The sequence below is a fragment of the Heteronotia binoei genome, chromosome 13 (assembly GCF_032191835.1).
Source record: "Heteronotia binoei isolate CCM8104 ecotype False Entrance Well chromosome 13, APGP_CSIRO_Hbin_v1, whole genome shotgun sequence".
Classification (NCBI taxonomy): domain Eukaryota; kingdom Metazoa; phylum Chordata; class Lepidosauria; order Squamata; family Gekkonidae; genus Heteronotia; species Heteronotia binoei.
Genome location: NC_083235.1, coordinates 16321480 through 16349189, shown reverse-complemented (window position 1 = coordinate 16349189; position 27710 = coordinate 16321480). Strand labels below are relative to the sequence as shown.

At 48.8% G+C, this 27710-nt stretch overlaps 1 protein-coding gene across 2 annotated transcripts; it reads right to left on the bottom strand.

Annotated features, from left to right (window-relative positions):
- Window positions 1–1435: 1435 nt before the first annotated feature.
- On the bottom strand, window positions 1436–26992 carry LOC132581555 (uncharacterized). Of its 2 annotated transcripts, none has more exons than XM_060252861.1 (5): window positions 26826–26992; window positions 15840–16008; window positions 10185–10374; window positions 8620–8691; window positions 1436–1675 (listed from the first exon to the last, which is right to left on the bottom strand). In XM_060252861.1, the coding sequence occupies exons 1-5, from the start codon at window positions 26890–26892 to the stop codon at window positions 1502–1504; spliced, it is 672 nt and encodes a 223-aa protein (XP_060108844.1). In that variant the 5' UTR covers window positions 26893–26992; the 3' UTR covers window positions 1436–1501. The 2 variants fall into 2 exon arrangements, with proteins under 2 accessions (XP_060108844.1, XP_060108845.1); XM_060252862.1 differs by having other exon boundaries at window positions 1436–1672.
- Window positions 26993–27710: the final 718 nt, after the last annotated feature.

The window sequence follows — 27710 nt, the reverse complement described above, 5'->3', positions numbered from 1 at the left end:
GAGCAAGCTCGCAGGTTTTTAGCCTCCGACTGACACATTTTTGTCTTAGCTCAGGAAGGACGGCCCCAGAGCACACTCATTTTATGTCACAGCTCGCAACTTTCATGCCAGCAGCTCACAAAGTAGAATTTTTGCTCACGGGACTCCACAGCTTAGAGGGAACATTGGCTGCGACTCTGTTGCTATACAAGAGTTATCATAGGAGGATTTGAAAAACTGTCCACAAACCACCGCCTTGGTCCCTGGGTGTGGCACAGGAACAACCAGACAGCTCCTGGAAAGGGCCTGGTCCTTAAAGCATCTCTGGAGAAGTTGTCTCCAGGATGTCCACAGGCAATCGGTACTCCCTGCAGCTATCCCAGTCTTCTGGATGAATAGATGGGGAAACATCTTGGCTGAAAGTCTTGGGGCAGGGGGGCAAACTTGCTTAATGTAAGAGCCACATAGAATACATGCCAGATGTTTGAGAGCCGCAAGACATGAATGCCAGATGTTTGAGAGCCACAAGACAGGAAGGCAGAAAGGAAAATGAGGGAGGGAGGGAGGAGGGAGAGGTGGAAAGAAAGCAACTTTAAATGCATTCTCCAAGCTGCTGGCTGGCTTGGCTTGGAGAAGTGATTTAAAGAAAGAAATGCCTTCTCCAAGCCAGCTAACAGGGCAGTGGGGAGAGCCACACAGTATGTGTGGAAGAGCTACATGTGGCTCCTGAGCCCCAGTTTGGCCACCACTGGTCTTGGGTATGTATGTGGACTCTGCATCTTGGGTCCACAACAGGAGTGCATCTGTCCCTTGGAATAAGCACAATCCAAACACAGCCTTTTGGTGTCACAATTCAAAGCAAAGATAAATTGGCGGTGGGGAAGGGGATGGAAAAAGCCCCTCTGATTACCACCCAGTTGATTGCATGGAAGGGCAGATTTGAAAAAAGCACGTAATCAGCACCAAGCAATTTTTTTGTACGCATCTCTATGATCCTTTACAGAGGATTGGACAGAAGAGAATATTCTATCAATATTAGGAACTGGAAAGTCCATGTACAGAGGCAGCATACATTGGCGTACCGGATGGGGAAGGACCAATGAAGGCCACATTGCCCTGCTGGTGAAAGCCTGGAAAGATCTGTAGGTCCATGGTTGTCCCTTCCAGGGGGAGGGACCTCGGCTCAGTGATGGAACATCTGCCTTGCACACCGAAGGTCCCAGGTTCAATCCCCGGCATCTTCGGTTTTTTAAAAAAGGATCAGGTAGTGGGTGATGGGAAAGACGTCAGCCTGAGTCACCGCAGAGCCGCTGCCAGTCTGAGCAGACAAGACTGACTTGATAGACCAAGGGTGTGATTGAGTAGAAGGCAGCTTCAGATGTACGGGCACTGAGTTGGGAGAAGGAAAAGGGGAGGCAGCTAGAATGGAAAAGGGAAAAGGTCTGGCAGGTGGAATTCTGCCTGCTGGAAGGAAAGGCTACAGGGATGCAGGGGGGCTCTTCCCGGTCAAGAGCAGAGGTCATCAGTTGCTGGGGTAGGGATTGTGGGCTTCTGTCTCCTGGCTGCTCCGCTGCGGAGATGCTTGTCCGCTGAGTCGCGCTGAAGACCCCACAGAGCCAGGGGTCCAGGCACACAACCTCTGTGAGTGGGAAGAACTGGGAGTCTTCTCGTTGCTCTGCTTCGTTGGGGAGACCTGCTGGGAGACGGAGAGAGAGATGATGAGCAAAGTCATGGAGAGGCTTCTGAGAGTACCTCAGAGTGCATATTCTCAGGGCTTTTTTTGTAGCAGGAACTCCTTTGCATATTAGGCCACCCCCCCTGATGTAGCCAATCCTCCAAGAGCTTCCAGGGCTTTTCTTACAGATTCTCCTGTAAGCTCTTGGAGGATTGACTGCATCGAGGGGTGTGTGTGACCTAATATGCAAAGGGCTTCCTGCTACAAAAAAAGCCCCAACAAAGATCTCCATGTTAAAATGAATATATAGTATCAAAATATAAAAAGCGTATCATTGATACGAAACATATCAGTCACAGTATATATATGTGTGTGTGTGTATACATATATATACACACCAAATACACACATATATTGGCCACTGTGTAACACAGAGTGTTGGACTGGATGGGCCATTGGCCTGATCCAACAGGGCTTCTCTTATGTTTTTAGTCAAGCAGAAAGGCCAAATACTGGTATATTCAGAAATGTTTTGATTATTATGTAATTATTGGTATATTCAGAAATGATTTGATTATTATTTAATGATTGATTTAAGTAGAGAACATTGTTGTAAATTGTAAACAAATGACTGTGTAAGGTTATTTGTTTGGTTTTTGTAATACAAGATGTATGGTTAGAAGATGATAACTCCCATGTGAGAAACAGATGACTGGGGAAGGCCATGACAAACCACCCCATAAAAAAGTCTGCCATGAAAACGTCGTGACATGATGTCACCCCAGGATCGGAAATGACTGGTGCTTGCACAGGGGACTACCTGTACTTTTTATATGGGCCTACAGAGGGGAGGAAAAGAAGAAAGGAACTGTCCATCGGTAGAAAAGATGCCTTCTGGTCTCTTGGATAGCAGGTTCTTGACCTGAATGGCCACGCTAGTCCAATCTTGTCAGATCTCAGAAGCTAAGCAGGGTCGGCCCTGGCTAGTACTTGGATGGGAGACCATCGGGCAAGTCCAGGGTCGCTAAGCAAAGGCAGGCAGTGGCAAACCATCTCCTGGAAAACCCACCCTAAGTTGGTTGCAAGTTGACTGCGCTTCCCACCATGATAGCAGGAGAGGTAGAATGTGGGACAACATGGTATGCTTTGTAGTACCGTGCAGGGCTTTTTTTGTACCAGGGACTCCTTTGCATATCAGGTTACACCCTCTTGATGTAGCCAATCCCCCAAGAGCTTACAATAGGCTCTGTAAGAAGAGCGCAGTAAGCTCCTGGAGAACTGGCTACATCGGGAGTAGGGTTGCCAATCCCCAGGCGGGGGCAGGAGATCCCCCAGTTTGGACGCCCTCCCCCAGCTTCAGGGTCATCAGAAAGTGGGGGGAGGGGAGGAAACTCTGTTATTCCCTATGGAGACTTATTCCCATAGAAAATAATGGAAGATTGATCCGTGGGTATCTGGGGCTCTGGGGGGGGGCTGTTTTTTGTGGTAGAGGCAGTATAGAATCCAGTGCCTCTCCCCAAAATACTCTACAAGTTTCAAAAAGATTGGCCAAGGGGGTCCAATTCTATGAGCCCCAAAAGAAGGTGCATCTATCCTTCATTATTTCCTATGGAAGGCAGGCATTGAAAAGGTGTGCGGTCCCTTTAAATGTGATGGCCAGAACTCCCTTTGGAGTTCCATTATGCTTGTCGCAACCTTGTTGCTGGCTCCACCCCCAAAGTCCCCTGGCTCCACCCCCAAAGTTCTCAGATATTTCTTGAACTGGACTTGGCAACACTAATTGGGGTGTGTGTGTGTAGTCTAATATGCAAATTAGTCCCTGCTACAAAAAAAGCCCTAGTAGCATGGCATTATCTATGTTCTGAGAAAAGCGGCTTCCAGTGGAAGTGGAGAAGGAGAGGCAGGAGCGGGGGACGCCTACTGACAACAGTCCCCCTAAGCTGTGGAGTCTTGTGAGCAAAAATTCTAATGTGTGAGCTCCTGGCATTAATGATTTTGAGCTGCTGCATAAGTTTATTTGCTCCAGGGCCATCCTTCCTGAGCTAAGACAAAAATGTGTGAGCCAGAGACTAAAGAACTTTGAGCTAGCTCACACTCGCTCAGCTTAGAGGGAACCCTGCAGGCTGCTTGCTTTTCCCGCTCCCTCTTTTTCCCGTCCTCCAAATTGCTGCCACCCCCAATGACTCCCTACCCTCTTAGGGAGTTTGAGTTCCTTTTCTAAAAAACGACAAAAATAGCTTTCTTGCAATGTGCGCTTGCTCACCGTGTACAGCTAGTCCCCGAGGCCGAGGTGATTCAGGGAAGGGATTTTGTTTTTAGAAAGAAATCTGCCTCGAGAAGGAAGAAGCGCTCTGAACAGAGAAGAGAAAGCTGTTCCGAGAAGAAAGGAGGGCATGCGGAGACTGCGGAGGGGAGGGAAAAGGAGAAGCAGAGCAGAGGCGCATCCAAGACGAAGCCCTGGTTTCATATCCGCTCCCCCTTATCTGCAGTTCTTGGCACTGCAAAGCCGGAGGAGGGGGAGAGATTTCTAAGACAGAATCCACGGCACCCTCCCCACAGGAGAACTCCCGAGATCAGGATGGGAGCCCCATGAGTTGTGCTGCGTACAGACTAGGGTTGCCAATCCCCAGGTGGGGGCAGGGGACCCCCTGGTTTGGAGGCCCTCCCCCCACTTCAGGGTCATCAAAAGTGGGGGGGGAGGGAAATGTCTCCTGGGAACTCCATTATCACCTATGGAGACTTATTCTCATAGGAAATAATGGATAATTGATCCACGGGTATCTGGGGCTCTGAGGGGGCTGTTTTTTTGAGGTAGAGGCATCAAATTTGCAGCGTGGCATCCAGTGCCTCTCCTCAAAATAACCCCCCCCCCCAAGTTTCAAAAAGATTGCACCAGGGGGTCCATTTCTATGAGCTCCAAAAGAAGGTGCCCCTATCCTTCATTATTTCCTATGGAAGGAAGGCATTTAAAAAGGTGTGCGGTCCCTTTAAATGTGATGGCCAGAACTCCCTTTGGAGTTCAATTATGCTTCTCACACTCTGGCTCCACCCACTATGTCTCCTGGCTCCACCCCCAAAGTCCCCAAATATTTCTTGAATTGGACTTGGCAACCCTAGTACAGACATCCAGGCCTCATTTTGGGCCGGAGCTCATAGCAGCGGACCTCTGGAACTTCTAAATTTTATTGTGCTCTTTCTTCCCTACCCTTCCATAAAAACAAACAAACAAAAAACTTGCTTCTGGGCTCTAAGAGTTTACAAACTTTCTAATATTTGTCTCCGCAAAAGAATGGGAAAATAACCCAAACATAGGAAACAGACAGATGGAAATCTTCCTCATGCCACTGGGGCCACATAAGAGAAAGTCATTTTAAAAGTAGGATGGGAGGAAGGCTTTATTATGACCAGAGCTGGAATTCTAGCAGGAGCTCCTTTGCATATTAGGCCACACACCCCTGATGTAGCCAATCCTCCTAGAACTTACAAGGCTCTTTTTTGTAAGCTCTTGGAGGATTGGCTGCATCAGGGGTGTGTGGCCTAATATGCAAAGGAGCTCCTGCTAGAATTCCACCCCTGATTATGACAATTCTAATTCAAGAAGCATTTTACGGTAGATGCTGTGCTGATATAATTTAGTACGCCTTCCTGTGATGTCAGGGGCGTGTGGCATATGCAAATGTGTTATGCCAATGAGTTGTGTTAATGAGCTCTGGCACTTTTTTCTACGAAAAGACCCCTGCGGACATCCCTGGAAAAGAAGACTCACGGCCCTGGGAATGCATTGTGTCATGCATGGCTGTAGCATCTAATTGAATCGAATACTGGCAAATGTGGCATGCAAAGGCAGGCTGCTCCGTCATGACGAGACGTTCCACAAGATTATGCACGGGATAGAGAAGGTAGAGAAAGAAGTCCTTTTCTCCCTTTCTCACAAGGCAAGAACTCGTGGGCATTCAATGAAATTGCTGAGCAGGGTTAGAACTGATAAAAGGAAGTACTTCTTCACCCAAAGGGTGATTAACATGTGGAATTCACTGCCACAGGAGGTGGTGGCGGCTTCTAGAGGGGATTGGATAAGCATATGGAGCAGAGGTCCATCAGTGGCTATTAGCCACAAGGCATAGATGGAACTCTCAGTCTGGGGCAGTGATGTTCTGTGCTTGGGGAGGGGCACAGTGGGAGGGCTTCTAGCCCCACTGATAGACCTCCTGGTTTTTTTGGCCACTGTGTGACACAGAGTGTTGGATTGGATGGGCCACTGGCCTGATCCAACATGACTTCTCTTATGTTCACAGCTGGCTGCCTGAGGCACCAGAAGTGGGCTTGGTTCCCATCGGAGGCACTTTGCTGTGGAGTGCTTTTATCTCCAGCAGCAGCAGGCAGAGGACTGACCCCAGTAGGGCTTCTCCTTTGCAGGGAGTTTGCCTCCTGCTGCAGCTGCTGGGAACGAAAGCCTTGCCTATCGACTCCTGCGGCCTGGCAAAGAGCTACAAAGGGCTTCATTCCCCAGCAGGAAGAAGAACTGGCAGCACAAACACCTGAAGCTCCTTCATCATTTTAATCAGGGCTTTTTTTGTGGCAGGAACTCCTTTGCATAAAAGGCCACATGCCTCTGATGTAGCCGTAGGGTTGCCAAGTCCAATTCAAGAAATATCTGGGGACTTTGGGGTGGAGCCAGGAGACATTGGGGTGGAGTCAGGGACACAACAACAAAAAAAGCCCTGGTTTTAACAAGGTTAATTTTTTCAAACCAGGACAAGTGTAGTTTGTTGCATTCTTTGAGTTGCCAGGTAGTTCTTAAATGAAGTTCTATAGGGTTAATCTTCTTGAGGTATGTCAAGTCTAGTGGAATAGCAATCCCCATATATTTCCAGGAATCATTGTACCATAGAGTTTTCCCTCCCAAATGGCTAGAGCGTCCGGGAAAACCATATAGTTTCCCCAGAAACACCTAGAGCGGTCACTGCGTGATGTCGCTGGTGTGATGACATCACTTCCAGGTGACGTCACTGCACCGGCGACGTTGGGGGAGGTTCCCCCCGCCAGCTCAATGTGGGCCGGCAGGTTGGGGGCTTAGCAGCCTTAAACGTCTGACATTCATGACTTGCAACTCTCAAACATCTGACGTTTATTCTGCGTGGCTCTTACATTAAGCAAGTTTGAATCTATTGTATTCAGCCAGAGGTTCTAAAGAAACTGCAAGAAGTAAAGGGGAAAGGGGAAGCCTTGTCTGGTGCCCCTGAATGATAGTATGAGCACTCTGCAGATGGCCTGTGCATTGACCCACCGGGTGGGGACAGGAAGTGGGTACAAGCACGCTGACCCCCATCCCTCCCCTTTACACAATTGCCGAGTCGTCTGCATGGTTCAAACTCATGGAGGGAGGGAGTGGCCGTGCATATGCCCCATTGCTGCGATCAGTGACTCTGCTTCCCCCATGCTGCCGATCATGGGAAGGGCATGTTCAGGAAACAGCAACGCTCACCGTGGGGGTGTGTGCATGCGCAGGTACTTTCTGCATGTGCTGACAGTGCGCAGAGGACTGTGCAATCATGCGGAGGTAGGGAGGCAAACAAAGTTCCCTCTAAGCTGCGGAGTCTTGCGAGCAAAAACTCTGCTTGATGAGCGACTGGCGTTAAAGCCGTGAGCAACTGCAGGAATTAGTTTGCTCCAGGGCCATTTTTCCTGAGCTAAGACAAAAATGTGTGAGCCGGAGGCTTAAAAACTGTGAGCTGCCTCACACTAACTCAGCTTAAAGGGAGCACTGGGAACAGAGCTCTTGTGTCCTGCATAGTGAACCAGCGCACAGAGAGGTAATCAGCACTGAACTATTGAGTTAGACTCTTGATCTATCAAGGTCACTGTTGATGGCTCTGACAGCCAGAAGGTCTTCTAGGTCTAAAGTTCTTCCCATAAGAACACAAGAGAAGCCATGCTGGATCAGGTCACGGGCCCATCCCCAACACTCTGTGTCACACCATGCCTAAAAGTCCGGTGCTAACAGGCGGTCACCAGCAGGGCCAGAAATCCAGAAGCCCTCCAACTGTTGCCCCCCCAAGCACCAAGAATACAGAGCATCACTGCCCCAGACAGAGCGTTTTATCTATATCTTAAGGGAAGCCATGTTGAATCATGTCAATGGACCACCCAGTCCAACACTCTGTGTCACACAGTGGCCAAAACCCAGGTGCCATCAGGAGGTCCATCAGTGGGGCCAGGATAATAGAAGCCCTCCCACTGTTGCCGCCCAAGCACCAAGAATACAGAGCATCACTGCCCCAGACAGAGCGTTTTATCTATATCTTAAGGGAAACCATGTTGAATCAGGTCAATGGACCACCCAGTCCAACACTCTGTGTCACACAGTGGCCAAAACCCAGGTGCCATCAGGAGGTCCATCAGTGGGGCCAGGACAACAGAAGCGCTCCCACTGTTGCCCCCCAGGCACCAAGAATACAGAGCATCACTGCCCCAGACAAAGTGTTTCATCTATACCTTGAGGGAAACCATGTTGGATCAGGCCAACGGCCCATCTAATCCAACACTCTGTGTCCCACAGTTGCCCAAACCCAGGGGCCATCAGGAGGTTCACCAGTGGGGCCAGAACTCCAGAAGCCCTCCCACTGAGGCCCCCCGAAATCACAAAGAATACAGAGCATCACTGCCCCAGCCTGTTCCATCGCCTACTACCTGGTCCTTTTAAACTGGAGATACCGGGGATTGAACCAGGGGCCTTCTGCGTGTAAAAGCAGATGCTCTACCACTGAGCCACAGCCCTAGCCACTGAGTGGCCAGCCAGTGTATGTACCAGAGCTCAATTCACTGATATGCTACAATTGTATGTACATAATGAATGCAAACACAACATGCTGTGAGTCTGTTTAAGCAGCCTGAAACCTTGCGGTGGCCAGGGTTGTGAGTTTGGAGCAAGCCAAGGAAGAGACTGGAAGAAAGTAGAGACTTACTGGATGGCTGGTGCTGGTTGGTGTCTCTGAGCAGCTCCGGCGAGGGGCGCAAGTGATGACGGAAGGGCGCATCTATGAGAGAGGAGACGCGAGCAGGAGAATGAAGTGGACTGGGACCAATGAGGGTTGCCAACATCCAGGTGGGGCCTGGACATCTCCCAGAATTAAAACCAGGGCTTTTTTTGGTAGCAGGAACTCCTTTGCATATTAAGTCACACCTCCCTGATGTAGCCAGGGTTGCCAGGTAAAACTCAAGAAATATCTGGGGATTTTGGGGGTGGAGCCAGGAGGGTTTGTGGTTGGAGCCAGGAGCAAGGATGTGACTGCACACCTTTTAAATACCTTCCCTCCATTGGAAATAATGAAGGATAGGGGCACCTTCTTTGGGGGCTCATAGAATTGGACCCCCTGGTCCAATCCTTTTGAAACTTGGGGATTGTTTTGAGGAGAGACATCAGATGCTATGCTGCAAGTCTGGTGCCTCTGCAACAAAAAACAGCACTCTTCCAGAGATACCCACAGATCAATTATCCATTATACTCTATGGGAATGGGTCTCCATAGGGAATAATGGAGTGCCCAGCAGACATTTCCCTCCCCTCCCCTCCCCCTGCTTTCTGATAACCCTGAAGCAGGGGGGGGGGGCTCCAAACCAAGGGATCCCCTGCTGCTGTCTGCGGATTGGCAACCCTAGATGTAGCCAATCCTCCAAGAGCTTACACGGCTCTTAGTACAGGGCCTACTGTAAGCTCCAGGAGGATTGGCTACATCAGGGATGTGTGGCCTAAGATGCAAAGGAGTTCCTGCGACACAAAAAGCCCTGATTAAAATTGATCTCCAGGCAAGACAGATCAGCTCCCCTGGAGACAATGGCTGCTCTGGAGGGTGGACTTGATGGCTTTAAACTAGGGATGGGCAGACTCAGGAGGCTCTTTCACACATATTGCGTGGCTCTTGAAGCCCCCACTGCCCTTTCTCCCCCTCTTTAAATTACTTTGCCAAGCCAAGCCAGCTGGTGGGTTGGAGAATGCATTTAAAGTTGCTTTCCTTCTACCTCTCCCTCCCTGTCTATTTTCCTTCCTCCCTCCCTCCGCTCCCACTGGGACTCAAACAATTGATGTTCATGTCTTGCAGCTCTCAAACATCTGAAGTTTATTCTATGTGGCTCTTATGAGAATGCATTTAAAGTTGCTTTCTTTCCACCTCCCTCTTCCCCTTCTATTTTTCTATCTTCCTTCCTTCCTTCCTTCCTTCCTTCCTTCCTTCCTTCCTTCCTTCCTTCCTTCCTTCCTTCCTTCCTTCCTTCCTTCCTTCCTTCCTTCCTTCCCTCCCTCCTTTCTTTCTTTCCTTCCTCCCTCCCTCCAGGTCTCAAACAATTGATGTTCCTGTCTTGCAGCTCTCAAACATCTGAAGTTTATTCTAAGTGGCTCTTATGTTAAGCAAGTTTGTCCACTCTTGCTTTAAACTCTGCTGAGGCCCCTCCCCTCCCCTCCCCAAGGTCCACTCCTAAATCTTCGGGGATTTCTCTGGGGCCAAGAGACTGTAGCAAGTTTGGCCAAGACTGACCTGCTGTAACTGGGACACAGTCAGGGTGGGATCCAGGAGGGGCTTCCTTAAAGGGCATCTGTGTGGGCAGGATGGGTGAAGCCCTCGAGCGTCGATGCAGGGCTCTGCTCTGGATGTGGTGGTGACGCCGGGCACAGCAGTTGGGCCTTCCTGGATTTGGCCAGCAGGGGGCGCCGTCCGCTTAAGCGAGCTGCAGGGTGAAGGAGAGAGACCGTCACCTACATGCAAGGGATAATGATGTCCTGAAGAGGGCAGCGTTGATCCCGATGCAATCCCATTTCGGCATGGAGCTACAGTAGCCGGCTTGGGAACTAGGGTTTCATTTTGTAGAAGCTCTCCGGTTCGTATCAGGTCGCAACCTGAGAATACATCGAGCAGTTTTTAAAAAAGCAACGGGTATTTCATATTCAAATTTCAAAAACCTTTAATGGCGCATTTCTGATCATGTGCAGAGGGTCTTCCCATGTTGACAAACAGGCCCTGCCAAGCCCCTGACATCATGAAGTTGCTCAGATCCAAGAAGACTTGCTGGCCTGTTTTGTAGCAGGAACTCCTTTGCATATTAGGCCACACCTCCCTGATGTAGCCAACCCCCCAAGAGTTCACCGTTACAGGGCTCTTCTTACAGGGCCTGCTGTAAGTGAGAAAGAGAGAGTCACAGTTGGCAACTAAGTCCACGAATTACTCCACAAAAAGCTCTAAGCCTATCCTGTCTGTACAAGCATTGCCTAAGCAAAGTCCTGCTTGATCTGACCAAAGGCCTGTCTCCTGCAGTATCCTTTTCTCCAGCAGTGACCAGCCAGATGCTTCTGCAAAGCCCATGAACAGGGTTTTCTCCTTTTCTAACTCCTCTTCCCTGCTCTGCAGGTGATATTTTGAGGTCGTGGTAGATAACTCAGTGAAAAATGTCAAGACAGTGTGTGATTGCAAAAAAAAAAGGCCAACGCCATGCTGGGAATTATTAGGAAGGGAATTGAAAACAAATGAGCCAGTATCATAATGCGCCTGTATAAATCGATGGTGCGGTCTCATTTGGAATACTGTGTGCAGTTCTGGTCACTGCACTCAAAAAGGATATTATAGCATTGAAAAAAGTTTAGAAAAGGGCAACTAGAATGATTAAAGGTTTGGAACACTTTCCCTATGAAGAAAGGTTAAAACGCTTGGGGCTCTTTAGCTTGGAGAAACCTCGACTGAGGGGTGACATGATAGAGGTTAACAAGATAATGCATGGGATGGAGAAAGTAAAGAAAGAAGTACTTTTCTCCCTTTCTCACAATTCAAGAACTCGTGGGCATTCAATGAAATTGCTGAGCAGTCAGGTTAAAATGGATAAAAGGAAGTACTTCTTCACCCAAAGGGTGATTAACATGTGGAATTCACTGCCACAGGAGGTGGTGGTGGCTACAAGCATAGCCAGCTTCAAGAGGGGATTGGATAAAAATATGGAGCAGACGTCCATCAGTGGCTATTAGCCACAGCATGGTTGGAACTGTCTGGGGCAGTGATGCTCTGTATTCTTGGTGCTTGGGGGGGGGGCAAAGTGGAAGGGCTTCTAGCCCCATGTGAACCTCCTGATGGCACTTGGTGTTTTTTTGTGACACTGTGTGACACAGAGTGTTGGACTGGATGGGCCATTGGCCTGATCCAATATGGCTTCTCTTATGTTCTTAAGCTCCAGGAGGATTAGCTACATCAGGGAGTGTGTGGCCTGATATGCAAAGGAGTTCCTGCTACAGAAAAAGCCCTTCTCCGGAAGTGAAGCTTTCTCTACCATGAGGGATACCTGCCAACATGCTTGATCTCTTTAAAATTCTGGGCATCTCAAACTCCAACATGACAGAGCAGCTTCCTTAGAACTTCCCACTGGAAGTGCTACCAAGCCCCTGGTCTGGGCGGGGGTTCTCCCACCCGCGAGGTTCCCAACCTGCTGGCCCATATTGGGCTGGCGAGGCGAACCTCCCCTGACGTCGCAGCATGATGATGTCAGGTACCATAGAGTTTCTCTCTCCCAAAATGCTAGAGCATCCGGGAAAACCATAGAGTTTTCTCGAAAACGCCTAGAGCGGCTGCCATGTGACATCACCGGCCCAATGACATCGCTTGTGGGTGATGCCATTGTGCCCCGTGCGCCAAGTGCATCCGAAACAAGTCTCCTGCCAAAGCCCATGGGGCACTTGGCAACTCTAGAAGTGACAAATTAGTTATGTCAAGACTACCTTATGATCTTGGACCACAACTATCTTTCATCTAGGGATGCCAGCCCCCAGGGGGGACCTGGGTGTCAAGTGCCTTGCCAGTATAGGGTTAAAACTGAAGATTTTACTGCTAGTAGAAACGTTCCTTCTCTGGAATGTCTGCTCTCTTCCTCTTATCTGTCCCTCTCTTTCTCAGCCCTGCATAAACTCTCTGCACCAATCAGTGTTCCCTCTAAGCTGAGTTAGTGTGAGCTAGCGCACAGATTTTTGGCCTCCGGCTCACACATTGTTGTCTTAGCTGAGAAAAAATAGCCCCAGAGCAAACTAATTTATGAAGTAGCTCACAACTTTAATGCCAATCGCTCACAAAGTAGAATTTTTGCTCAGAACACTCCACAGCTTAGAGGGAACATTGGCACCAATGTATACCTCGTTCACAGCCTTGGGAATGAATGCTGAATAACAATATTGTTCTCAACGTAAAGCACAGTAAAGTTACCGTGGGAAGTATGGGGAGAGGGTTTGCTAGCATTTCTGCATTGTCCATTGTAATCCTTTAATATTGCATCCATGCTTATTCATGCCAGTTCTAACTCGGACCCAGTCCGGACTGGTTTACCTGCCTGAAGCCTTGAATAAAATGAACCTTTGGAAACAAATGGACTGTTTATTGAGTGAACAGGCAGGAAGCTCGACACTGGGGATCCCCTGGAATTACAGCTCATCAGACCACTCAGGTCAGCTCCTCTGGAAAAAATGGATGCTTTGGAGGGTGGACTTTGTGGCATTGCAGCCCACTGAGGTGCGTGGCCTCCCCAGGGACCACTCCAAAATCTTCAGGAATTTCCCATCCTGGATCTGGCAGCCCTACGCCTCATCCCCTGCTGGTACCCAGGGGGGACCTGGCAACCCAACGTCTCATCATAGCCTCCTTCACAGGGTGTTAAGATTGAAGAAAAACATGGCTTGTTATTACGTTTGCCAACCCCCAGGTATTTGCTGGAGCTCTCCCAGAATAGCAATTTATCTCCAGGGTACGGAGGTCAGTTCCCCTGAAGAAAATGGCTTTGCACCCCGCTATGGCATTGTACCCCACTGAGGCCCCTGTCCTCCTCAGGCTTCACCCCCAAATCTTCTGGAATCCCCCAACTTAGATCTAGTAACCCTATCCCCCCATCCCCTCCTGGGGGCTCGTAACCTAAGATCCCAGTTGGCAGAAGGCAAATACAAGACCAACCATGAATGAACATGGCTGTTACCAGGGGTGGAATTCTAGCAGAAGCTCCTTTGCATATTAGGCCACACCCCCCTAATGTAGCCATTCCTCCAAGAGCTTACAAAAAAGAGCCTTGTAAGCTCTTGGAGGATTGGCTACGTCAGGGGTGTGTGGCCTAATATGCAAAGGAGCTCCTGCTGGATTCCCACCCCCGGCTGTTACACTTAACACCCTCCAACAAGACTCCCTCTAAGCTGTGGCGTCTTGTGAGCAAAAATTCTACTTTGTGAGCTGCTGGCATGAAAGTTGTGAGCTGATGCATAAGATAGGGGCCATTTTTTCTGAGCTAAGATACAAAGGCATGAGCCGGAGGCTAAAAAAACTGTGAGCCAGCTCACATTAACTCAGCTTGGAGGGAACACTGCTCTCCAACGACCCCTTTAGTTAGCCATTAACTGAAATTTTCTTTGGCCAGGACAGAGGCTGTACCTGGTCTCTTCCCCACAGAAAACAGTAGACAGTGAGTTGAAATACCTCATAGAATTCATTCATTCTCTCTATAGGTAGATAACTGGATTGGAGGGATTAGTGCGTTGCCGGAAGCTATTCCATCCTGTTTAAAATTTCCCTTCTATCATCTGCAGGGTGTCTGGTACCCTAGGCAAGGCTAACTTCGGGCACTCCCCCCTGCACTGATAATTTCACTCTAGTCACACGGGGGGTGCCCAATTTGGTGCCTCCGGAAGGCCAGCGCCCTAGGCAATCACCTAGTTTGCCTAGTGGTTGGCTCAGCCCTGATCAGGAAATATTGGCTCCCAAGTGGTCACTGGGGACTTGCAGCTGCAATAGGGCTTTCCCAGGGCTTTTTTTTGGTAGCAGGAATTCCTTTGCATATTAGGCCACACCCCCTGATATAGCCAATCCTCCTGGAGTTTACAGGGCTCTAAGTACAGGGCCTACTGTAAACTCCAGGAGGATTGGCTACATCAGGGGGTGTGGCCTCATATGCAAAGGAGTCCCTGCTACAAAAACGCCCTAGTCTATCCAGGGCTGCCGGCTCTGAATTGGGATATTTTTGGACATTTGGGGGTGGAGCCTAAAGAGGGTTGAGTTTGGGAAAATGAAGGAGCTCAGCAGGGATGCGATGACATAGAGTCTACCCTCCAGAGCTGCCGTTTTCTCCAGGTGAATTGATTTCTGTGGTCTGGAGAGCAGTTGTAATTCTGGGTGAACTCCACTCCACCCCACCCCTTGGCACCTGAGATCTCTCCCCAGTATAAAAGCTTTCTTTCTACACCCCTCAACAAAGTTACCTTCTTCCTCAGCTGTGGGTGGGGGCAACCCTGGCAAAATCATTCCCCAACAGGGCAGGACTGTAAACCTGGTTGCCAACCTCCAGGCAGTGTGGAGATTTCTCAGAATTACACGGGGTTGTCAAGTCCAATTCAAAAAATATCTTGGGACTTTGGGGGTGGGCCAGGAGATTTTGGGGGCGGAGCCAGGAGCAAGGTTGTGACAAGCATAATTGAACTCCAAAGGGAGTTCTGGTCATCACATTGAAAGGGACCGCACACCTTTTAAATGCCTTCCCTCCATTGGAAATCAAGAAGGATAGGGGCACCTTATCTTGGGGCTCATAGAATTGGACCCCCTGGTCCAATCTTTTTGAAACTTGGAGGATGTTTTGAGAAGAGGCACTGGTTGCTATGCTCCCCCGCAGTGCCCCAGATACCCACGGATCAATTCTCTATTATACCCTATGGGAATCGGTCTCCATAGGGAAAAATGGAGTGCCCAGCAGACATTTCCTGGCCTAACCCGCTTTCTGATGACCCTGAAGTGGGGGGAGGGCCTCCAAACCAGGGTTCGCCTGCCCCCACCTGCGGATTGGCAACCCTAAAATTACACCTGATCTTCAGGTGACAAAGATCTCCTGCTGGGACAAAACTGGCTGGTTTGCAGGGTGGACTGTAGGGCATTGTACCCCACTGAACTCCCTCCCCCCTCCCCTCCCCAGGCTCCACCCCCTAGATCTCCAGGAATTTCTCAACCCAGAGATGGCAACCCTAGCAGTCGAGGAGATGTGAACATTGAGAACTGCCCTTCCTTTTTGTCATGTAAGGACCAAGCTGCAGTGATCCCGTATGGGAGGGCAGCCCCCATATTTCCAGACCCCAGTTCCAGGCCACACAGCACTGTTTCGTGCTACGTCGCCCCCTAGTGAGGCCCAGGCATACTTACACTGCTACTGGCCTGTATGCCGACCGCCTGACTTTAGACTCTTTCTGTCCTTCCAAGGTTTGGTCCGGGCTCCTGACGTCAGCGCTGAGCTTGCGTTTGATTGAGTAGACTGGAAACCGGTGGGCCGGGAGGCGTCGGAACTTCTGCTCGTTCTCAAAGGAAGGCTGGCCTGGAAAAGGACAAGGCGATGACGTTTCTTAGTGGCTGTGACTGGGTTCATGATTCGGTTGACAAAGTCAGAGCTGGGATCTTGGCCAGAATTTTTCAACACATTCTCCTGGTTTTTTAGATACGTGTGTGTGCGTGCAAAAATCATTTCCAGATATGGATGCCATTAGGAAAAGATTTGTAGGTTTCATATATGATTAAGTATACATGAAGTCAATAGAGAGAGAGCCCCGTGGCGCGGTGGTAAGCTGCAGTACTGCAGTCCAAGCTCTCCTCACAACCTGAGTTCGATCCCGGTGGAAGCTGGGTTCAGGTAGCCGGCTTGAGGTTGACTCAGCCTTCCGTCCTTCCGAGGTTGGTAAAAGGAGTACCCTGCTTGCTGGGGGGAAAGCATAGATGACTGGGGAAGGCAACAGCAAACCACCCCATAAAAAAAAGTCTACCAAGAAAACATCGTGATTAAAAATATAGCTGCATATGGGGAGCAAATCAAAGGTAGGTAGGTAGGTTGGTGGATAGATGGGAAGGAGAAAACAAAGCAGGAGAAAATTAGGATATGGCCAGGAGGAAGAAGAGCCAATAGTAATATTGTGCAGAGGGAGACAGAGGAGAAATTTAGATGCCCCTCACAAGTAGCTGGGGGCTCCCTTCTACGCAGCTGGGCCTGGCCTGGTCCACACAACTGGGCCACAGTTTTCCTGGATATAGGCTGCTAGGAGGGAGGGAGGAGGAAAAGCTGAAGAATGTGGGCAGAGAAACGTAGGTTAGCTGGTGGGTGGGCAGGAAGCAGGAAATGGGGAGAGGCCATGGTGACTTTCAGGGAAGGGAAAGAGAAAATAGTAGAGGAGAAAGTCGGATGGCCTCTGAAAGTACTTGCAGGTCCCCCACTTGTATTATGTGTTTGTTGTATGCATTATTCTGCTCTTACCACATTGTTTTCTTCTGTTTTCTGCATCACTTGACAGATCACCTGTAATACTTTTTTGCACAAGTTCTAATTTTTATAACCCTAATCCTATTGCATTGCTATAAGATCTCTCATGCAATTGGATTGCGCTCTTTTACTCCATGTAATCTGCCAGAAAGAAAGCTGGACTATAAAGTAAAATAAATTAATGATGCTTATGTACTTTTACCTGTTATATATTGCGTTGTACTGGGGTCTTGTGGCCTGAGCTTGAGACAGGCACTCCTTGCAAACCAGGATCCTGAAGCCCAGAAGAACTGGCCAATCAGGATGCTAGGCATGTAACAACTTGTAAAAAGAGATGCAAATGCAGGATTCTGGAGTGAGCCAATAGGAGTAACTGTTGCCTGCTGAGGGGGGAGTAGTTAATCATGGCCAGAGTATACAGAGCGAAGTCCCTGTGCTGTTTGTGACTGTTTCTTCTTGCAATAAAGTGTTCTTGGTTGAGTGAGAGCTGGCTGAACGCACTTTATAATAATACACTTATTGAAGGCAATGGATTTAGAAGGGTGTCATTCTGTTTAGGACTGCAATGTGAGGTACACTGTGCTGCGTACAGCCCACCATATCACGGACTGCTGTTGCCGTGGTCTATTTTGAACTGTTGATAACAGATGGTAGAGCAGTTATTTTCCCCTGAGATGATTGACTGAATCTTTTAACCAAAAACGCAACAGCCTCTCTGTATGTGGGCCTGGTTGTCACAGACTAAATGAATTGAGCAGATGGAATCGATGAAGGGGGGCTGCCCCTTGAGCAGTGAACCTCCTTAGGAACATGGGAAGCCTGCAAGCTTGTCTCTTGCTCAATGGGTAACACTGGAGGGCCGCTGGTTTCAGACCCAGATGTGCCAAATGGCCCAAGATCTGTCCGTGCCGTGATTCTGCAGGAGTGCAGAAAAAGTACAGCTAACTGGGGACTTGGTGCAGAAGTCGGTTTCCTGAGTGGCAGCGTTCCTTTTTTTTAAAGGCGTTTATGTTCTGTATGAATGTGAAGTTATGCTGGGAATAGGATTGCCAGCCTCCAGTTAGAGTTGCCAGGTCCGACTCAAGAAATATCTGGGGACTTTGGGGGTGGAGCCAGGAGACTTTGGGAGTAGAGCCGGGAGCAAGGGTGTGACAAGCACAATTGAATGCCAAAGGGAGTTCTGGCCATCACATTTAAAGGGACCGCACTTCTTTTAAATGTCTTTCTTCCATTGGAAATAATGAAGGCAGCTTCTTTGGGGGCTCATAGGATTGAACCCCCTGGTCCAATCCTTTTGAAACGTGGAGGGCATTTTGCAGGCCTGGATCTACATGTTTTTTGAGGGGGGGGGGGAATTAAAAAATGATGCCTCCTTATGGGCCATTCTATCTTATGGTCCCATAGAATACAATGGACTCCATACCCAATTTGGCCTCCTCCCTCTGTCGGCGCCCAGGGCAAGCATCCCCCTCAGCCTCCCCCCTGGATCCGGCCCTGGTATTTTGAGGGGAGGAGCTGGATGCTATGCTGACAATTTGGTGCCTCTGCAGAGCCCAGATACCCTAGGATCAATTTCCTATGGAAATCGGTCTCCATAGGGAATAATGGAGTGCCCAGCAGACATTTCCCACCCCCACCTGCCTGCTTTCTGATAACCCTGCAGTGGGGGGAGGGCCTTCAAACCAGGGGATCCTCTGCCCCCAACTGGGGATTGGCAACCCTGTCTCCCGCTTTTACAACTGATCTCCAGCTGGCAGAGATCAGCTCCCCTGGAGGAAATGGTTGCTTTGAAGGGCGGACTCTGTGGCCTTGGACCATGCGTATTGCAGAGTGTGCCCTTCCTTTTCAACTGGCTGCTTCTCCCAGCCCAGCTAACAGCTGTTTTTCAGACTCCCAAGCGGAGAAATTTTATAGTTCTGCTGTCTAAGATCTTATAACCAGAGTCGCTAGGGATTAAACCTTAGGCCAGTGCTTCCCATTTGTAGGGTCGTGACCCGGTACCAGGTCACGGAAGCCTCACTACCGGGTCACAAGAAAAGACAAAGCTAGCCCCGCCCCCAGCAAAGCTAGCCCCACCCCGTCTCTGTGTTGTGTAGAGAGGAGCTGGGCTGCCTCTCCTTCCTTCTCCTCTGCTCCCAATGTTTGAGAGAAAAGCTGTCACCCCCTGGCACTTTAGACCCATGAAGTGTTCTTCAGGGTATGAGCTTTCATGTGCCTTGCAGTATGTTCCTTTGGGGAGATTTTCCCGGAAGACCTGGGTGGCAAAGAAGGGTGTGTATGTTTTTTTCAGCTGGGAGGGGCGGGGAGTGGGCATTCCAGTAGCTATTTTTTTTTTTACCAAATGACCCCTGGGCAGAATTTTTGCTGGCTGGGGTCATCTGATGGTGAGGAAGGCTCTTTCTTTCTTTCTTTCTTTCTTTCTTTCTTTCTTTCTTTCTTTCTTTCTTTCTTTCTTTCTTTCTTTCTTTCTAAGTGATGCTCTGTCTGTATTCTTGGTGCTGGGAGGGGGGGAAGCAACAGTGGGAAGGCTTCTAGTGCCCTGGCCCCCATTGGTGGACATTCTGGTGCCTTTGGGGCATCGTATGAGGTAATTTTGGACTGGATAGCCCACTGGCCTGATCCAACATGGCTCCTCTTATGTTTATGTTCTTTCTTTCCACGTCTTTCTTTTCCTTTCCTTTCCTTTCCTTCCATTTCATTCTTTCCCTTTCTCTTTCTTTCTTTCCTTCCATTTTTACTGGATGAAAGTTTTCTGTTCATCATACTGTTGTTGCAGACTATAGGAGCTCTGCCAATGAAAAGTTGGCACCCCCAGTTGTAGCCAGGTGGCCTTCTATGAGATTTCTGTGTGAGTCAGTGTGAGTAAGAGGTGTGGGGCAGAAAAAGATTATTGGCGATTACTGCGGTATATCTCAACAGCACTGGAAGAGATGGTACTATGAACTTGGCACCATTTTACTGGTCCTGCTTTTAACAGCTGTCTGACACCAAAATTAAACTCCTCTTGTAGATATTAAAAAGTAGTTCACTGGCTAAGTATCTGCACAACAGGTTGCTTTTAAAGGCATGGGAAACACAGCCAGTAAAAAGTTGCAAGCCCCTCATAAATATCCTTTTTGGAATAACTGCATAAAAGCTTGTATGAACTTCATATAACTTGAAATTAATTCATTAATTGCAATACAATTCTCTACTACCTTTCACAGCAATTTCCCCGTGTTTCAACCAAAGAAAAGTATGAAAAATAGCTGTCAAAAGATTTTCTTGAAATCAAGCAAGTAGTAGTAGCAGCTGAAGCAAGGGCCTACTAAATGTGTCAGCATATTTTGAGGTAGAGCAGCTGCCCGGGCCCAGTGTGGGTGGTACAGAGTGCTGGTATTCCTGATGGCAATGTCAACAGCACTCCCAACTGCATACACTGGTCAGTGCTGTTGAGGAAGGGATGTGTAGGTGTTGCAGGCAATTGAACATAGGCATTAGGAATGCTTGCAAGCTGGAGAAGAATACACAAACAGATAGGTGCATGCAAGGTGGGGGTGAAAAGAGAGAACTGCCCACTTTCCACCCCCATTTTGGCTCAGCATGAGTTTCAGAGAGATTTTTCTGAAAATGAATTTACTTCCAAAGAAGAGGCAGGTTTGGGGGAGTGCCCTGGAAGTGACATCACAGGAAAAGGTGAAGTTTTGGTTCAGTGTGCCCCGGAAGTAACATCACTTGGTCCTTGACACCACAGGAAATGACATAATTCCTGTCTCCTAGCTCCACCCCCAAAGTCTCTTGGCTCCACCCCCAAATTTTAGTGGGCCACGAAGGAGAAGTGTAAAAATAACTGGGCCACGGGAAAGAAAAGTTTGGGAAACCCCGCCTTAGGCCATTTGCTTTCTAGACTGTCTCTCGCTGAGGCTCAAGGCAAGTCTGCTATTGATTATTAAAGCAAAAGAAATGTAAAAATAGACTTGGGCTGCGATGGATTTTAGAAGGCACGCAAATGCAGGTTTTGGCAAACCTCTAAGGGGGAAGCAGCTTTCGGGGCTGAAGAGCAACCGCTCACCAAAGATGCTCTCCCAGTGACAACTCTGGGCTGGGAAACATCTAGGGAGGGCAGGGTTTGGGGAAGAGAGAGACCTCAGCAGGTTCAATGCCACAGAGCCCGCCCTCCAAAGCAGCCTTTTTCTCCGGAGGAACTGATAGGGTTGCCAGGTCCAATTCAAGAAATATCTGGGGACTCTGGGGGTGGAGCCAGGAGACTTTGAGGGCGGAGCCAGGAGCAGGCCTGGAGGTGGCAACCACGCAATGACTGCCCTCCCCCTCCCAAATCTCCAGGAATATCCCAACTCAGAGTTGGCAACCCTAGAGATAGAGGAAGAGAATGCTAGTCTTTTTTAGAAGACTAATATGGAGGGCCCCCTGACATCACCATTGTTTCACACAAGGCTTTTTTTTGTAAGAAAAGCCCAGCAGGAACTCATTTGCATATTAGGCCACACCCCCTAGTGCCAAGCCAGCCGGAACTGTGGAAATGCGTTCCTGTGCCTTCCTGCTAAAAAAAAAAAGCCCTGGTTAAAACAAAATGGAAATGAAAAGTAAGCTGATATTGGTTGTTGCAGAGTAGCAACAGGAAAGGGGTATTTCTCATTTTCTGCTTCGAGTGCCCCGCCCCTCCAGTGAACAGCACCAGCAGAAAATGTAAGGTCCTTTGGCTCCTGGCAAACGATTCCTTCTCCGGCTTTCGAAGGGGGGGGGGTGTCTGCAGCACAGTTCTGAGCACACAGACTGGCCCTTAGGAAACTGTCTGCACCGATTGTTTCCTGCCCTCGCTAGAGTGGGTGGAATCACAGCACTGAGTCACGGCTCCTGTTCTAACAGGTACAGCATGGCACCCTGTGCCACGTGGCCACGAGGCATGTATCTGGACCTGCATTAGTGCCTTGCCTTACAGGATTAGCTAATGAGGGCTGCACTTGGTTCCATTTTCATGCCAGCTGTAGCAAATTGGCTGCAGAGTCAGACTTGTCTGGGATGGTAACAATAAAATCTTTCTCTTCCCTTCTCTCTCTTTTGTTGGGTTGCCAGTCTCCAGGTGGATGTGGTTGAACCTCGTTATGCAGGGCTTTTTTTGAGCAGGAACACAGGAATGCAGTTCCGGCTGACTCGGCAACATCGGTGTGGCCTAATATGCAAATTAGTTCCTGCTGGCTTTCTCTACAGAAAAGGACTGTGCGAAACAGTGGTGGCATGAGGGGGTGTGGCCTAATATGCAAATGAGTCTTGCTGGACTTTTTCTACAAAAACCTGGTGTGAGACAGTGGTGGCATGAGGGGGTGTGGTCTAATATGCAAACGAGTCCTGCTGGGCTTTTTCTACAAAAAAATCCCTGTGTGAAACAGTGGTGGCACGAAGGGGTGTGACCTTATATGCAAATGAGTCCCTGCTGGGCTTTTTCTACAAAAAAAGCCCTGTTGTTATATCACAATGCGTGAAACTGTTATGGGAATGTATTGAATGCAAAGTAAATTGAACCTTAACGTGATTATCAGTCAGAAACAGTTCAAGATTACGACTGTTGTGACTACCAGTAAGAAATATTTCAGGATTACAAGAAATAAAGTTTATTTCACATGGTTTCCGTTGTGATTTCCAGCCTATAGGTGGTCGCTGGAGATCTCCTGGGACTGTGGCTGATTTCCAGGCAACAGAGATCAGTTCTCCTGAAGGAAATGGCCGCTTTGGAAGGGAAACTTAATGGCATTAGATCCCACGGAAGTTCTTTCCCTCCCCAAACCCCGCCTTCCCCAGGCTCCACCCCCCAAACCTCCAAGTTTCCAGGTCCAACTCAAGACTCCTAGGGGTGCAAGAAATACTCCAGGACTCTGGGGGTGGAGCCAAGAGACTTTGGGGGTGGGTGGAGCCAGGACCAAGGCTGAACTCGGAAGGGAGTTCTGGCCATCACTTTTAAAGGGACCGCACACCTTTTAAATGCCTTCTCTTCTTTGGAAAAAATGGTCCAATCCTTTTGAAACTTGAGGGTTTTATGAGGAGAGGCACCTGATGCCATGCTGAAAATGTGGTGCCTCTACCTCAGAAAGCAGGTCTCCTTCAAGCCCTAGATACCCATGGATCAATTCTTCATTATACCCTATGGGCATCAGTCTCCATAAGGTATAATGGAGTGCCCAGTGGACATTCAACCTCCCCCCCCACTGCTTTCTGATAACCCTGATGCAGGGGAGGCCTCCCAACCAGGGAATTCTCTGCTCCCAACTGGGGATTGGCAACCCTAGTTTTGGCCCCTTAAAAGCTAACAGCTTTACTATTCACTCAGTGGGGCTGCCAACCTCCAGGTAGTGCCTGGAAATCTCCCAATACCCTTTGAAAGCAGTCTATTACTGTGGCCATCACTACATCCTCTGGCTGCATCCACATCACTGTGGGTGCGTAAAGTAGCAAAGGAAAGAGTTTGTGTAAAGTAGCAAAGGAAAGAGTGGGTGATCGGATCTGGTTCTCCAGATTAGAGTCCACCACTCTAAACCACTACACTATGCTGGCTCCAGTTTGGGAGATCTCCTAGGAACCCCAAGTACTTTGCCTTGGGTTCCATCACAGAGAAAAGCTGGGATATTCATGTAATTTTTAATAATCCACCAGCCCTGCTACTGTGGAGGGAAGAGATTGACCACTGAGGTGGATTCACACAACGGCTGTTTTTCTGAACTGGAGGCAACATGAGTATGTAATGAGTGCTGTCAAATCACAACTGACGTAGGGTGACCCCAGCAAGGGGATTTCAAGGCAAGTGAGAGGCAGAGGTGGTTGGCCACGGCCTTCCTCTGCAGAGCCTGCCTTGGTGGTCTCCCTTCCAAGTACCAACCCTGCTTAGCTTCTCAATTATGGCGACCTCAGCAAGGGGGTTTCAAGCCAAGTGAGAAGCAGAGGCAGTTTGCCTTTGCCTTCCTCTGCAGAGCCTTCCTTGGTGGTCTCCCGTCCAAATACTGAACCTGCTTAGTTTGTGAAATATGATGAGATCTGGCTATACTGTACTACTTTCCCTCCGCTTAATACTTTACAGAGCAACATTAAAAAAAAAAAAGGCTAGTGCAAATGTGATGTTGAGGTTAGCATGTCAGGCTAAGGCCTAGGAGATCCAGATTAAAATCCTCACTCTGCTTTGAAGCTCTCTAGATGGTAGGGTTGCCAACAACCTGGAGAGGGAAAAAGTCCTGTCCAGTTGATAGAAGCTCTTACAGTTATTAATCACCCAGCATTATTTGTCTCTGTGCCATGAAAAACTTCAGCTGCTCATTTCCACATATTAAGCCTCTGCTTATGAGATGTCATTTTTCCCCTCCTGGTTTGTTGGCAACCTTAATTGGTGACCTTGGCTACTCACTCTTATCCAGCTGAACCCTCCTCACTGACATTATTATTATTATTTAGTTCATTTATACCTCACTTTTCTGCCCAGTGGGCATCCAAAGTGGCTTCCAACATTATTCTCTAGTTTATTTTCACGACCAGGGATGGAATTCTAGCAGGAGCTCCTTTGCATATTAGGCCTTACAAAAAAGAGCCTTGTAAGGTCTTGGAGGACTGGCTGCATCAGGAGGGTGTGGCCTAATATGCAAAGGAGCTCCTGCTGGAATTCCATCGCTGCTCACGATAATGCTGAGAGGCAGGTTAGCTTCCATGGCAGGGTGAGGATTCAAACCTGCATCTCCCAAAGACTCGTCCAACACTCTAGCCACCACTGCATCAGGCTGGCTTTGTTGTTCTAGGGAGGACAAAATGGAGGTGGGAAAAACATCAGCTGCTTCGAACTCCTTAGAACAAAGGGCAGGAGAAATGAATGAGTCACTGAGAAACTTGCAGTCCAAATTACAGCGGGAGGGGGAAACAAAAAAGGGACAAGACAGTGAGGACTAATCTAATCTAAAGTCATCTATTATTTGTAAATGCTGACAGATGAAAATCCAACTCCAAAAGATCACATTTTTTAACAAAGTATTGCACGCAAATTCAAAGTTGGCTGCCTCAGAACTGGCGTGGTGTGGTGCTTAGAGAGTTGGAATAGTTGCTGAGAGGCCCAAGTTCAAATCTCTACTCTGCTGCTGAAGTTTGTTGGGTGACCTTGGGCCGGTCCCACGCTTTCAGCCTAACCTGCCTCACAGGGTAGAATTCTTGCTCACAAGACTCTGCAGCTTAGAGGGAACATTGGCTATGGGAGGGCTTTTTTTTGAGGGAGAAACACCACATTTACAGCATAGACTCCAATGCCTCTCCTCAAAACACCCTCCAACTTTCAAAAGGATTGGACCAATTCCATGAGCCCCAAAAGAAGGTGCCCCTACCCTCCATTATTCCAAATGGAGGGAAGGCATTTAGAAGGTGTGCGGTCCCTTTAAATGTGATGGCCGGAACTCCCTTTGGAGTTGTCATGCTCGTCACAACCTTGCTCCTGGCTCCACCCCCAAAGTCCCCAAATATTTCTTGAATTGGACTTGGCAACCCTAGTGCATGCACACAAAAGATTATACCCGGAATGAAACCTTGTTGGTCTTCCATGGGCCACTGGACTCAGACTTTGCTCTGCCTCTTCAGACCAAGATGGCTACTTCACCTGAAGATATGGGGGAAGCACGGGAGGGGAGCCCAGCCCTAGGGGGAAGGCAGGACGTCCGCTCTTTGCGCACAGCAAGATTCACAGTTGCTTTTCATGCCCTGGGGCTACTGCTAATAACTCCACGTAGGTGTTTGGCGGCAGAAGCAGCAGCTGGAAATCCAGGGAAGGGTTCAAACCGGCTTTTCCAGAATGTCACCGGGTGCTGGTCCGGATCCAAACAAATGCACTTTATTTATTTATACTTTGGATTTATTTTATGAGTCGCCCAGTCTCTGAATGCACAGGGCTCCGGGCGATTTACATCAATAAAAGAATACATCGATACACCATGATGACTAGTTAAAATGCAATAAATATAACATTACAGGCTTGCTTTAACCAGGGGTCATTTTGTAGAAAAAGAGGTGCCAGAACTCATTTGCCTAGGCCACACACCCCTGACATCACTGGGAAGTCTACTAAATTATATCAGCTCAGCACCTGCCTTAAAATGCTTCTTCAATTAGAATTGCCATAATAAAACTTTTAAATGACTTTCTCCTGTGTAGCCACAGTGGCATCATGAAGATTTCCATCTCTCTGCTTGATATGTTTTGGTGATTTTCCCATTTTTTGTGTGTGGAAAAATATTAGAAAGTTGGTCAAATCATCAGCGAAATTCTCACAGGGGGTTTGAACACTAGAGCCCAGAAGTAAGTATTGGGGGGGATAAGGAAGAAGAAGAAGTAGAAGAAGAAGAAGAAGAAGAATTGAAGATTTATATCCTGCCCTTCTCTCTGAATCAGAGCAGCTCACAATCTCCTTTACCTTCCCCCCCCACAACAGACACTCTGTGAGGTGAGAGGGGGTGAGAGAGCTCTGACAGAAGCTGCCTTTTCAAGGACAACTCTGCAAGAGCTATGGCTGACCCAAGGCCATTCCTGCAGCTGCAAGTGGAGGAGTGGGGAATCAGATAAGAGTCCGCACACTTAACCACGACACCAAACTGGCTCTGAAAGGGCACAATAACGTTTAGAGGTTCTGAAACTTCTCTCCTGTGTGCTCCTGCCCCAAATGAGGCCTGGCTTTAACCACTACCTTTTACTGCCCTCCAGCTTCCAAAGAAGGGGGTGGAGCCCAGAAATTCTGGCAGCTCCCATATCAGGCCCTGCACGTGTGGCCCTAGCGACCTGCAGGAAATGTTACTGGCCTCCTTCAGTCAGGCCCCGACAGCTCGCAAGCCGCCTTAATGTGCCCTTGCACAGGAAGACTTGGAGCCAGGACTTACCTTCCAAGATGTAGACCTTGAATCCGCTGCTTATGCCAGTCGTGTAGTGGAAATCCGCCAGGGCCATCTCTGCTGAAAGATCCAAACAGGAGGGGCACAGCTGATACTGTCTGCTTGGAAGAAAGATTAAATTTGCTGCCAGTTTTAGGGTACCCAGCAGGCACCCAGAATCTCCTTCAGTGCTGGAAGGGGGGAAACTTGGGACTCTCTTTCTGCCCTTGTGGGGGTCCAGGTGCTCTGAGGGGTACCCCCAAATTCTCCCTGAAACAGAAAGGGAAGACAAACTCCCTGGTCCGGATGGCTTGCCCCTTGCAAGGTTGAATTCTCTGGCATGCCGCAGCATCCCTTCTTGAACTTTTGAGATCATACCTACAGGGGTGGGGTTTGTAATTGGCCAGTCTCAACAGGCTTGACACCCTCCTCTCCCCTCCCGCTTAGCCCCCCCCAGGGCAGATGTCTGAGTCTGCACGCACAGCTGTCACACCCTTGAGGGGTGGGAGGAGGGCGCGGTGCCTCCAGAGGGAGCAAGTGCGGAGCAGATGGCAAAAGGGAAGGGAAGATGCTATCTATTGGCGGAAAGGGATCTCAGAGAGGCAGGGATCATTTGGAAGGAGAAAGCGAGTCAATGAAGGATTCAAACTAAATGGGGGGGGGGGGGGGATTCTCCAGTCTCTTTGCTTTCTTTCATTTCTGTTTGTGGCATGGCTTGCGTTGCCATCTGGAAACATTGCATGGCATCAGTGTTCCCTCTAAGATGAATTAGTGTGAGTCAGCTCACAATTTTTTAGCCTCCAGCTCACACGTTTTTTCCTCAGCTCAGGGAAAAAGGCCCTAGAGCAAACTCATGGATGCAGCAGCTCACAACTTTAAGGCCGCTAGCTCACA